This window comes from Eurosta solidaginis, chromosome 4 (genome assembly GCF_040869045.1).
Source record: "Eurosta solidaginis isolate ZX-2024a chromosome 4, ASM4086904v1, whole genome shotgun sequence".
Lineage (NCBI taxonomy): Eukaryota > Metazoa > Arthropoda > Insecta > Diptera > Tephritidae > Eurosta > Eurosta solidaginis.
In genome coordinates this window covers 69,290,585-69,303,731 of record NC_090322.1, presented here as the reverse complement: position 1 = coordinate 69,303,731, position 13,147 = coordinate 69,290,585, and the positions used below count along the sequence as shown (strand labels likewise).

General features: G+C 36.8%; 1 protein-coding gene across 1 annotated transcript; it reads left to right on the top strand.

Annotated features, from left to right (window-relative positions):
- Window positions 1-5,305: 5,305 nt before the first annotated feature.
- On the top strand, window positions 5,306-7,843 carry LOC137248551 (uncharacterized). The gene is made up of 5 exons (XM_067779480.1): window positions 5,306-5,395; window positions 6,143-6,628; window positions 6,827-6,986; window positions 7,050-7,360; window positions 7,559-7,843. Exons 1-5 carry the CDS (start codon window positions 5,306-5,308, stop codon window positions 7,841-7,843), a joined length of 1,332 nt encoding a protein of 443 aa, XP_067635581.1.
- Window positions 7,844-13,147: the final 5,304 nt, after the last annotated feature.

The window sequence follows — 13,147 nt, the reverse complement described above, 5'->3', positions numbered from 1 at the left end:
CTAGTATTCAATAAAATCAATCATGTACTACGAAAACAATTTGTCTGAAACCTCGTTTGGTCTCGAACGGCTGGGAAAAGTCTTTTCTTCAAGCTTTCCTATGCCTTTCGCAGTGGGAGCTTGGACATGTTTTTACAACTTTAGTTTAAAGTTTTAAGCCTTCCAAATTGTTGCTTAATTTGATGTTTCATTGAGTTTAAGGCTAAGTTTTTTAGTAATAATTTCTCCAATAATTTTTATAATACTTAAGTTGATACTGATAACCTTTTTATTGCACTTTTCATGAAAACGAAATGGTATATTAGTTTGATCCGGAGATGAGGTAGACCCACCAATGAGTGTACCGAAATAATCAATATGACGAGTTGAGTTGATTTAGCCATGTCCGTCAGTCAGTATATCTGTTTGAACGCAAGCTACGAATGATCATTTGTCGTAACCGAGCGGAGCCGACTACTATTGAATATATCTCCAAAAACCGATTTTTCGGATAAGAGGTTTTTCGTCATATCTTCCTCACTTTAATAGTTACAAAATTGACATTTCAGTATGATGCTTACATATGTATAAGGCATAAAATTTTAATTGAAAAAAATTTCAACATCGGTTATATACGTACATATAATGTATGTCCCATCGAAACCGATTGTGCAGATAAGCGGTTTTACGAAATTTCTTCCTCAGTTTAACAGCTAGAAGCTTGAAATTGATGTTGATGTCTTCAAAATCGTCAATACCGATCGTATATATGATGTATGTACCATTCAACTGATTCTTCAGAATTTATGAACTTTGGAATTTTTATCGGATTAGAGTTCAGCTCTATTCATAACATGTTTTTCATTACTCTTGAAGTATTCAATCTTGTAAATTTAATGGTGTATCAATTTTACTTAATTTTTTTCTTAGTACATGAGCTTAACTTCGGCTAATAATAATTAATTTTCAATTATTATTTATTGTTATCATGCAAATAAATAAATAAAAATCAGCAGGTTGGCGTTACTGTATGCAATAGGAGTTTCATTCCTCATCACGGGTTCGAACCTCGGTGAAACCAATGAAAAGAAAGAACACATTACGAAGTTTTCTGACGATGATAACGTGGCGGCTTTCGAAATGGGACCAGTGCAATATGGCAGTAAATATTTGATTCTTTTCAGTTAATTAACAATTGAACAGCAGTTTTCTTTAACCGGTGTTAAGCTTATGAATTCTTAAAAATTATTGAAGATTGAAAATTAGAATGTAGATTTGAAAAAAGCCCGTTAGCATATCAAAAGTTTGTAGAGACATGCCAATATATCAGAGTTCTGAGCTGTTTAACTTGGTAGATCACCTCAGTTGCTACGTCTCAGATTTTCGAATGTACATATCAGCGTTATACTATCCCTCCATGCATATTATAGTACTTACTAGCAGACCCGGCATACATTGTTCCGCCCTAACTTTGGTCCATTTGCATGACTTTTAAGAAGTTTTTATCTCGTACTTCCCCCTTCCTTTCTAACCCATTCTCCCTTTTCCTCTTCTTTTTATTTGCTCATACCCTCCCCTTTCTCTCCCTTTGCGTCTCTTTCTCCCCCTCAGTATTTGTCTCTCGCTTCCTCTTTCTGTCTGCCTACATATCTATCTATCTATCCAAATTTCTAGCAATCCGGCTTCTAAAAAAATTATGCGAAATAATAATGCGGGCGAATTTATAGGGTCACATCATAAAATAAATGTTTTCGTATAGATCAGATCGGCCCCTAGTCTACTACCCAGAAAAAGTGTCCGGGTACACTGTCTGAAGACTGTTGAAGATTTTAACAAAATCAGCTGTGGATAGAGGTCATATATCGGAGAACATATATTACTTAAAATTGTTTTTACCAATCATTTAAAATTTTTGACTAAACATATTTGATAAGATGTATGCGGCTTTAATCGGTTTGTTGGATAAATATGTATATGATGGCGAAATCACGTAAACTCACATACATAACTAGCTGGGCTTTTTCACCATTTGATCTAATTCAACATTTGATGTGATGTAGTCCTGTAGTCCTTTTGCTAAACGCATGTTTGAACGGATGCTTGACAGCGTACAAACTCATAAACAAATGAGCCAAGATCCCGCATTCTGGAATTGTTGTATTTGTAATCAAATTTGAAAAAAAAAAAGTTTGATGACGGAGCGCTTTTGAAAATTTTCGATTTATTACATTTCTCTCATATTTAGCTACCAGAGTTCGGAGTATTTAAAACTGTTACCTGAGTAAAGGACTACGCCGGAGTAAAAATTGAATATCCGGAGTATATTTTTTCTTCCTTTTTTGAAAGCGGGGGAACAACTAACATCAAATTGAAAAAAAAGGAAGAAAAAATATACTCCGTATATTCAATTTTTACTCCGGCGTAGTCCTTTACTCAGGTAACAGTTTTAAATACTCCGAACTCTGGTAGCTAAATATGAGAGAAATGTAATAAATCGAAAAATTTCAAGGCTTGGCAAACCCTTCATTGTGTTTCTGCCATGAAACGTTTCTCAGCAAAAAGTTATCAGCCTTATCAAATCCACATGGAGTTCGCTAAAACGTGTAGGATGACCAATAAATGTTCCCATTAGCATACCACATTCTGGAAGAAAAGTGGGCTCTATCTTCCCTGGTATTTATCGCGAAAAATATTATTATTATTATTTTCGGTTTACCATACATATTTCATGCTCTTCTAATGACGGAAGGTTTCAACACCGGGACAGATTCCTGAAGGAACGAAAATGGCGACCTGGTAACTGACGTAAAGAGTGTGGGGGAAGACGAACCCGATACCCCGATCGCTGATGTTGAAAAACACGCTCCGGGCTCCAACTATAGCGAATTGAGAATGGCAACATACCGGCTAAAAATTACAAGGTGCCAAGTAATGACGGGATACCCGCCGGGTTGTTCTAACAAAGAAGCAAAAAAGTGGGTTTAGCGGGAAATGAGGACAAGAAGAAGTACTTGCTGTCATCATGGCCTTTGTAGCAACGTCACTGTTGACGGATATAATTTTGCCTCCCAAGGCCGTCGGTTCTATGAAGGACTGCCATTTCAGTGTAACCCCCTTTAATTTGTTGCGTCCTTCTCACAAATTGTCATCCTCCCAGCAGCTCCTTGCAGTGGGACTGCTACATATTCTCTTGCTCCAGGAAGGTGTCGAACCCAATCCGGGTCCGTCTCCTGACCCCAGTCCTGAGAAATGGGTTTGCTGCATCTGCCGGAAAAGAATCTTTTTAGGACGGTCATACTCTTGTCATTGTGTCTCGTGTAAGGGACGTCCATGTAACTTCTATAAATCTTTTTTGGCTCCTTGCTGTGCATGCCCTTGGACCTCCCTTAGTCTGCGCCTTAGCGCCCCCCCCCCCCCCCCGCTACCTTCCAGCAGTCCCTCTGCTCAGCAAGCCACAACAAGTACCCGCTGCTGCTCGTGCCCCACGGCGCCACCAACTCACACGGCTGCTCCCACTCATACCTACGATCTCCGTAGTAGAGGCGGGAGCAATGCCGAGCATCTGCCCCGGCCCCCGTCTTCTCCCCCCACCCCCCCCCCCCCCTTTTCCGGCAGCAATTGTGTAGGTCAGGGAAACAGACTATTAGTCCCTACCTCCCTTTGCACCGTTTGCAGCACAGAACATATATGTTTGCGACATCCGCCCAATGCAGCTCCTGCCATGGACGGTGCCACTTTCCTAGATATTCTGGTCTCCGCGAAGGCAACTCCCGACGGGTTTCATTGCGCCATGTGGCCAGGCCGCATACCCAAATACATCGGGTACCCCAATGCTTACCCAAGGACGTCCAGTCCCAGGGCCACAACAGCAGCCGCGTCCTGGCCTTCCACAACCCAGGCGTAGTCACCCGTCACTTACTCCCAGAGTGACGACGTCTCCCCCTACGCACTTCAGAATTCTGCAGTTAAACTGTAATGGATTAACTGGGAAGATCACGAGATAGTCGATTTCATGAAGCGGCACAACATCCGCATTTCTGCGATTCAAGAGACTAAACTCACAGCAAGATCTACATTGCAGACCTGTTCTGGGTATAATGTCCACAGAAAAGATCGCGAGAGCGGGAATGGAGGCGACCTTGCGTTTATCATACACCACACTGTTCAATATCATATATTTGATCCCTACATCGACCGCAGGGACAGTGTCTTAGAACGTCAAGGCTTATCTGTCCGGTCAGGCGATGCAAACAACATCTGCATTCCTCCTGCCACCTGTTGACCCAGTGGATACCGCCCTAATATCAGCGCTTTACTCACTGGCAACAATCGCATTATCTTAGGAGATTTCAATGCCCACCACGGCCTATGGCATTCAAACTTGCGCGTGCACAGTAGGGGTGAGATGTTGGCGGACCAAATAGAAGAAACGAAGTTCTGCACAATAAACGTAGACGCCCCCACACGTACACTGAGAGAAAAACTAAATTGTTAAAATAACTTTTATCAGGGTCATTTATACAATTGTGCAAAGTTCAAGAAAAACTATTTGATTTAACATTTAATAATGACAAAACAATAATTTGTAGGTTGACTTAAAAATTTAATAGTCGATCCAACTAGAAATAATGTCAAACGAACATTGTTTCATTTTTCTGTTAAATATCTACAACAATCATTTTTAATGCAACATTGTTATTGTCGATTTGAAATTATAACACTGTTGAATCAACATTATTTTGCATTAGATCTTACTCTCTTAAATTGTATGTAGCAACAAAACCTACAATGAATAACGGTTCATGGCTTACTGATTTATATTTCTGCATGAGAAAAAGCGTCATTTGTAAAAAATTGTTGCAGCGTGAAGTCGATTTTTAAACAAATATTTAAAAAGGTGATTTTTAAAAGAATTTTGTAAGAATGGAAAGTGAAATTGTTGAAAATGTATTCTACGCCATAGGTAGTGAAGTAATTAATATAACTCCATGTTCTGGCGAAGTGTTTAATGTAACTTCAGGTTGTGGCGAAGTTATTAATAACACAATAAATTCATTTCTGAGCGAGGAAGAAAACGACGAGAACAAATTAAAGGCGATTCTTAAAAGTTTTGATTTGGAAAATGTGTTTGAATATTTAAAAGGTGAGTATTAAATAATATTAAATAATGCATTTCTTGATTATCTCCATTTACGATTATAGCTGCACAAGTAACATACAGGAGTTTAAAATACTTAAGAAAAGAAGATCTGAAAGAAGCTATTCCACCATTGGGTCTTCGAGTGGAATTTCGGGAAAAGCTTATCGGATGGCAAAAGAAAGAGGTATGGTATTCGGTTCTAAAATCACCAACCAACTTGAATTTCTATTTCATTTTAATAGTTTGGCATTGACGACGAAACGATTTCCGCTGATTGTAATGAAATAAAAGGGCTTAATTGTCGACCTGATTTAAATGCTTCAACTAGCAAATATTTTTGCCAAAAAAACATAAATAAGGTAAAATTTATAAATGTTATTGTGGTCGCTTTTTAAAGCTCAGAAGTTCGCGGGCGTTATTTCGTTTTGTCGACAGGCATTTTTCTCCTTTGAAAATGAAATAAGGCCCGCGGGCTGTATTTCCTTTTATTGGGAAATTACGCCCGCAGCGTTATTGCTCTTTCTCAAACTCAAAGTTTATATTATATTACCCGCTGGACTTTGTCTTGCCCGTAAAATATTTTGCCTACATTCAAGAAGGGAGCCTCGCTAACTTTCTATCCCATTTTCTTCTACTTTATCTTCCATTTTTATTCTTAATCTTTTCCATCCCTTTTTCCATTAATTTCCATCCCACTCCCAATTCCTCTCCCACTTCCACTATCTCTTCCACCTCAATTTTATCATATTTGGAATCTCTATACCAAATATTAAATACCTGCTTCAAATAAATGCTGAGATAAAGCGAACTTAAATTTTTCCTAATAGAGAGCGTGGCACACCCCCACTTTTTCAAAATTTTATACTCAAATAGCAATAGTTTGAGCCAAACGTATTCGGATTTTTGATTAGAATCATTTTATTTTTGTTTACTTTGCTTTTATTTTATTTTATTTATATTATTTCATTTGGCTATTTATTTATTTATTTCATTTTTTATTTTACTTTATTTTATTTTCTTCAGGATTTATTTACGTTGTTGTCGAGTACCACACGTGGAAAGAAAATTTTAAGCTTTTACAATGAGAACAGTAGACTTGACAATATCAACAGGGACGAAGTAATTGCTATTTTAGTCGAAGAAATATTCTACGGAAACACTTCTCTTAAACCGAATGATTTTTATTCGTTAGTAACCGAAATTTGCTCTGTTTTCCCTAGTGGAAAACTATTCTATAAATACGTAAACTGCCGCAAGTCCAAAAAAGGTTCGCAGAATAATATACCTCACAATGTAGAAAACAATACGCACCAATGCACTGAAGAACTCGACACTTCCATTATCAGCGCTTTAAAGTTGTCGCTCAGCAAGGAGAACGCAGATTGGAACGAAGTTTTGGATAAGTGGGCTAAAACTTTTGCAGCAAGGCAACAAGATGTGAAGAGCTTGGCAAGTGTCGATTTTTTAAAAGCCTGGCCGAAATTAGCCGATGCTCGGGCACCTGAGCTGGTAAATAGATAATAATATTGGTGTATATGCAAAATCAAGTTTAGTAGGTATTTAAAGTTTAGCTTTTTAACATAACTTCATACAGACTCTCTCTCAGGTTCAACCAAATTTAAGTACCTACTTAGCTTTTTCTTTTAACATGCACTTATGTATTTTGTACTAAATTTCCATTTGTTTTAAATTTTTCACTTTATTTAGATTGAAATTGACTTCGATTTTCTCTGCCCATTGAAGCAAGGCTCTTTGCGCTCTAAGTGGGACCACTTTAAAAGGAATATTGTACGCTTTTATGAAATAAACATAAATAATGACAATTGTAAGCAGTTATTTTCTTTGGCAAAATCATTGACAAATACAGGTAAATTTATTATTATATGTATATAAATATGTTAAATACCCATCTAATGGAAATTTTTGTTAGATTCCCAGGATTACTTACTTTCAATATTGCTCACATCGGTATTACAAACATCTTCAAGGTTTACGAATAATTCGGGAAAACGCTCTAAAAAGATCACAATAATCGACGCACAGGAAAGTTTTGTTTTGCATATTGAGTCCATAAATGACTATCAACTAAAAATTTACGAAATTGTTCGTAAATATTATTCATGCCATTTGACAATTCAACCTTTCTTAATTGTAGTTGGATCTGTCAATGATCTAAAAAGCTTTTTCATATATTTTGATTCTACTTTATACAAATTTTCCACATTTCTCGAGAGCTTGGATGTTTGCTTTAAAATATTTCAAGTTTTTTCATTGGCATATCCCGAGGGATGTGAATTAGTTTGGATTTTTATTCAAAAATACTTTTTTGACATAACTACCAAATTCGACTGCAAGTCTTCGAATGTGGTGTCCCTTATAAACTTTTTTAAAAATACTTAAACTTTTAATATGTTTATCTGTTTTCAATGCTTTAAAAAGTTTCCTGAATCAACTATTTTGATTCGTCACTTTAAATTCGATCATTTGCTGAAAACGAAATTTCTTAAGATAAAGTGTGCCCAACACAATTGTGATCAAACATTTACAAATTTTACAAGTTTTCAAAGACACTTAAACAATCAACACAATGTTTCTAATAATGGTATTAGTAACAGTATATCTACTACTTACAGCTCAACAAATTATTCCGAATCAATCAATGGCAAGAATAATACTTTCATTCCCACAACTATTAATTATAAGTCAGCAGATTACACTATATAACATAACATAGACAGAAATGTATCACAAGATAACAATGCGTGTAATTTAGTTAGTCATTTGAAGAAGAAATCACTATATTTATGTTTAGGTTTACATCAAAACAATTGTATGACGAGAAAAAATGTTATTGAGGTGCAGAAAATGGTTACAGGTTTATTTAAATGTATAACAGAAGCAATTGAAAATGTAATTAATATACATATATTTAACGAAATTCAAGACGATTTAAAATGCATACTAAATTTTTGTAACGACCCTTTTGAGGATATACAATCTGAATACAGATTGTTTAAGATATTAAAAAGCTTAGACCATTACGAGGAGCCCAAATCAATAACACTTAAGATATCTATTTCAAGAGTGACGGAACAGGGTAATCCGACCTTGGGCCCTAAACATTTTGATATTCATATCCTTCCGTTGTTATTCAGATTTAAAAAGTTGTTTGAGATTCCGGATCTTTTGAAATTAACAATCGAAAATACCCGGAATAGTATAAAAGGAACTCATATTAAAAATTTTGCAAGTGGGGATATTTACAAAATTAAGAGTCAAATGTATAAAGATGACATTGTCATACCCTACATTCTTTACTTTGACGACTTTCAAGTGAACAACCCCCTTGGAAGTCACACCTTTTCAATTTGTGGTTGTTATGTTTCGTTTCCTACTTTACCACAACGTTTTCAATCAAAGCTGACCTATATATTTCATGCTGCATTTATAAGCACTTCAAATTTAAAGAACATTGGAAACGAAAATGCATTTTATCATTTTATAGATGAACTCAAACTACTAGAAGATGGTGTTAATATCAATATAAGAAGTGAAATATATAGAGTTCGGTTTATTCTGGGTGTGGTAATGGGAGATAATTTAGCAGTGAATTCTATTCTTGGATTTGTCCAATCATTTAACTCCAAAAGATATTGCCGTGTATGCAACAGGATGAAGGAACAAACGAAATGTGATACATCTGAATGCATAGATTCCTTAAGGACTAAAGAAAGTTATGCAAACGACTTATTGCAGAATAACTTTCAATTGACAGGAATTAAAGAAGAATGTATATTTAATAGGCTTCAAAGTTACCATGTTACACAAAACTTCTGCTTTGATATAATGCATGATTTGTATGAAGGTGTATGTACCTACGATGTATGCAACATTTTATTGGGGTTAATCGAAGAGGGCTTTGTTACTCTGAACGCGATAAATAATAGAAAAAAGTACTTTCAGTTTGGGAAAACCGAGTTCGGAAATGATTCTCCAGCTTTGGATTATATAAAGCTAAAAAAATTTAACTTAAAAATGACGGCAAGTGAGGCCAAATGTTTTACCCACTTTTTACCTTTAATGATTGGCGACATTGTTCCAATTGGCAACAAGCATTGGAAGTTACTTACACTATTATTGGAAATTTTAGATTTTTTAAGCAAATCAATATATTTGCCTCAGGAACTACCCAAATTACAAAATCTTGTAAAAGAACACCATTTACTGTATATTAAATTATATGGATCGCTAAAACCCAAACATCATTTTCTCATTCACTATTCGACAGCTATTCAAAAATGTGGTCCTCTTAAATACTTGTGGGGAATGCGATTTGAGGCAAAACATAAAGAAGCAAAAACATATTTAGGTAATACCACATCGAGACTGAATTCTCCTTATACATTAACTGTTAAATCTGGATTACAATTTGCCAAATTTTTATTAGACCATGAGAGCGGTGTGGAAAACGAAATCGAATATAATTTCGTTAAATGTATAAATTTAACAAAGACAGACTATTTTTATAAAATTGTTCACAATGAAAGTATTGACTATAATAATTGTCTAATATTGGACGAAGTTGTTTACAGATACACAAAATATAAAGCAAACTTTTATTTAGCTTCCCAAAGGGATGTATTTAAACTTCATAAAATACATAACTTTTTACATCAAAACGAAAAGTTATACGTATTATGTTACCCAATACTTTTAAAAAAATTTTGTACGCATTTTCAATCATTCGAAGTTGGCAGTCAAATTGATGAAATTCATATTATCGAAATATCCAAATTTTTAAGTAAACCATTGCACCTGTATTCTATAAATAACGGCAATACTTATTGTTGAGTTAAGTATGTTTGATTATTTATTTATTATACCGTTTTGTTTAATTGCTTTTACTTTTATACAAATTCTAAAGTATGTGCCATATTTTTATAAAAAATTAACGAACAAAATATCACTGCCTGGACAGTTGTCAAAGTTACTTATTTACGTATGTATATATACATAGTTCTTACATTACACGTTTTTTCAATTAAAATAAAAAAGAGTTGAAAAAAAACTTCTTTTTTTTTTACTTGTGGAAATTATTATATGGGCGAATCCCGTGACACAGGACTTGCCCATATATAGGAATTTTGAATGGTAAGTAAAGAGTCCTACATAATTAAACCAACATTGAAGGCGTGTTTAAAGCAACCTTGAAAAAAAGTTAAACCAACAACTTTTCAATGCTTATTTAAAATCTCTACATTTTTAAGCCAACATAGGAAGTTTTCATACTGACAGTTAAAAATGTTGAAACAAAAACAAAGTCAGGTTTGAATCAACTCTATTTCGAAGTTGAATAAAAAATGTGAATTTTTAAATCAACATTAATTTATTTTGAATTGAAAAGAAACAATCTTATAATTGCAACACTATTTTTCAACGTAAAAATTACTCCACCATAGTTGATTTGACAAATTACAGCTTTGGTTGACTATCATAGCTGTTTATCGTAGAATTAACCTCGTTATAGTAAGTTTTACCTTTGTTTTTTCCCTCAGTGTATGGTAGGAAGCTGTCACTGTTCGCCGGATATTTCAATCCTGAGCGCAGAACTCGTAAACTACGTCAACTGGCAGCCGATTGTAACATTGGCATCCCACCACCTGCCTATACTTATTTCGCTCGAGCGTTCCGCCGACTTCATTGTCTCAGACAAACGCACTTTCATTAACTTTAAAAAAGGAAAGTGGGACGAATACAAATCCTTTACAAACAACCACTTTGCTGCCCCCCTATCTCGACTGATGCCCGCCAAGGGGGGCGTGCTTTCCGCAAGGTCATTGAATCCGCCTCGGCTCGTTTCATTCCCGCTGGTAGAATTCCCGAAATTCGGCCCCACTTCCCGGCAGAGGCCGCAAGTTTAGCGAGAGAACGTGACCTTATAAGACAGCTCGTTCCCGGGACCCCCAAATAAGGGATATAAACCAACGCATCAGATTGCTTGTGGATGAACACATGCGGGCGAAATGGGAGGAGCGCCTAAGCGGTGTAGGTAAACTTTGGTCCACCGTAAAGTCCCTATCGAATCCGTCTAGGCACAATGACAAAGTTTCCATCGCCTTTGGCGCGAGCGCTGTCTGCCGAAAATATATAATGCATTCTACGGTCGACAAAGATAGACGGAGGGCCAACAGACACGCACATAAACATAAATTCAGCGCGTCACCAATTACCATCACTACCAAAGAGGTTGAGGATGCTATCGGTCATGCTAAACCATCCAAAGCAGTGGGCCCAGACGGCATAGCCATGCCGATGCTTAAAAGCCTAGGGAGAGAGGGTTTCAAATATTAAGCACACGTCTTCAACCTCTCTCTTTCCACCTTCGGCATACCCGAAAAATGGAAAATGGCCAAGGTGGTCCTGCTACTAAAGCCTGGGAAACCAGCTAACATATGAGAGTCATATCGCCCGATATCTCTCCTATCGCCAGTAGCCAAACGCTTGAAACAATTTTGCTGCCCTATTTCAAAACAAATTTGCAACTAGCCTATCATCAGCTTGGCTTTATAACACTTCATAGCACATCCACCGCGCTAAATGCCATTAGCACCCAGATAAATTGCGGTTTAAATCAAAACCCCCACCAGAGAACAGTACTCGTTGCGCTAGACCTATCAAAAGCTTTTGATACGGTCAACCACGGGACGTTACCGGAAGACCTGGAAGGGAATACCCTTCCCCCATGTCTTAAAAGGTGGACCGCAAATTATCTGGGTGGTCGGCAGGCATCGGTGCAATTTAGAAACGAAAAGGGGTACCACAGGCTGGTGTCCTATCCCCACTTTTGTTTAATTTCTACATATCTAAGCTACCTTCGCCACCAGAAGGAGTTACTATCGTTTCCTACGCCGATGACTGCACAATAACGGCCACAGGCCCAGGCCCAAAGATCGATGAGCTTTGCAACAGAATAAACGGCTACCTCCCTGATCTCTCCGGTTTTTGGCCTGCGAAATCTGGGATTATCACCGACTAAACGCTCCGCGACCTTATTTACAACATGGACGTCCCAAATGTCGACCATTTTGAACATCCTCGTCGATGGTACTACACTACCGACTGTCCTACACCCCAAAATCTTGGGTGTGACGTTTGATCAGGATCTACATTTTGTTGAGCACGCAGCCGCAATTGTACCGAAAATCCAGAGCCGTAATAGAATCCTCAAATCCCTTGCTGGCAGTACTTGGGGAAAAGACAAAGAAACGCTCATTATCACATACAAAGCAATTGGCCACCCGAGTGCATGCTACGCGTCCCCTATACGGTCGCCAAGCCTAAAAATTACCCACTGGAGTAAGCTGCAGGCCTGCCGAAATACTGCTATCAGAATTGCCACGGGCTGTCTTCTTATGTCATCAGAACACCATCTACATACGCACCAATTCTAAATATTCTCGCGGATTTTTTATTCCCGCTGAAAAATTCCTCCAATTCTTTTCTCCTAGGGAGAAGAATAATTGGGGAATAGGAATTTCGAATTTTCAAATTCAGCTGTTTTGTCAGTTGAAATTTCGTTGCGCATTTCTTATTTTGTTTAAAAAATAGAAACGTTTAATTATTGTTGCGAATTTCTTTGAAATTAAGAAATAAAATATAAACAATGCACATTATTGTATTTCATGTGGTATTCACTGAAATGAGTAATGAATTGGTGCCACAGCAACATCCACAGAGGAGCATAAGAAGAAGAAGACGGCGGGATAACACAAATTCGCCGGAGTTACCTGCTTTCATTCAGCAAAACTATTTTCTGGCGGCCAAGTCGAGTTGAATCAGTCTTTCATCATATGCCAAAATCTATTTAAGCCTTCTTAGAAATCCTTGCGCAATTTCTGGATGGCTGCATCAAATATACGAAGAGCTCTTCCGTTGCTTAAGATATACTTTTCGACTTAAAATAAAGAATATTGTGGTTGTTGTTGTTGTTGTTGTTGTATTAACAGTGAGAATATTGCGGTAGAATGT

Coding starts and splice junctions, on each gene's coding strand:
- LOC137248551 (XM_067779480.1), top strand. CDS start 5,306: ATGGTATTCGGTTCTAAAATCACCAACCAACTTGAATTTCTATTTCAT. Junction 5,396..6,142: donor CGAAACGATTTCCGCTGATT/GTAATGAAATAA, acceptor TATTTTCTTCAG/GATTTATTTACGTTGTTGTC. Junction 6,629..6,826: donor ATGCTCGGGCACCTGAGCTG/GTAAATAGATAA, acceptor CACTTTATTTAG/ATTGAAATTGACTTCGATTT.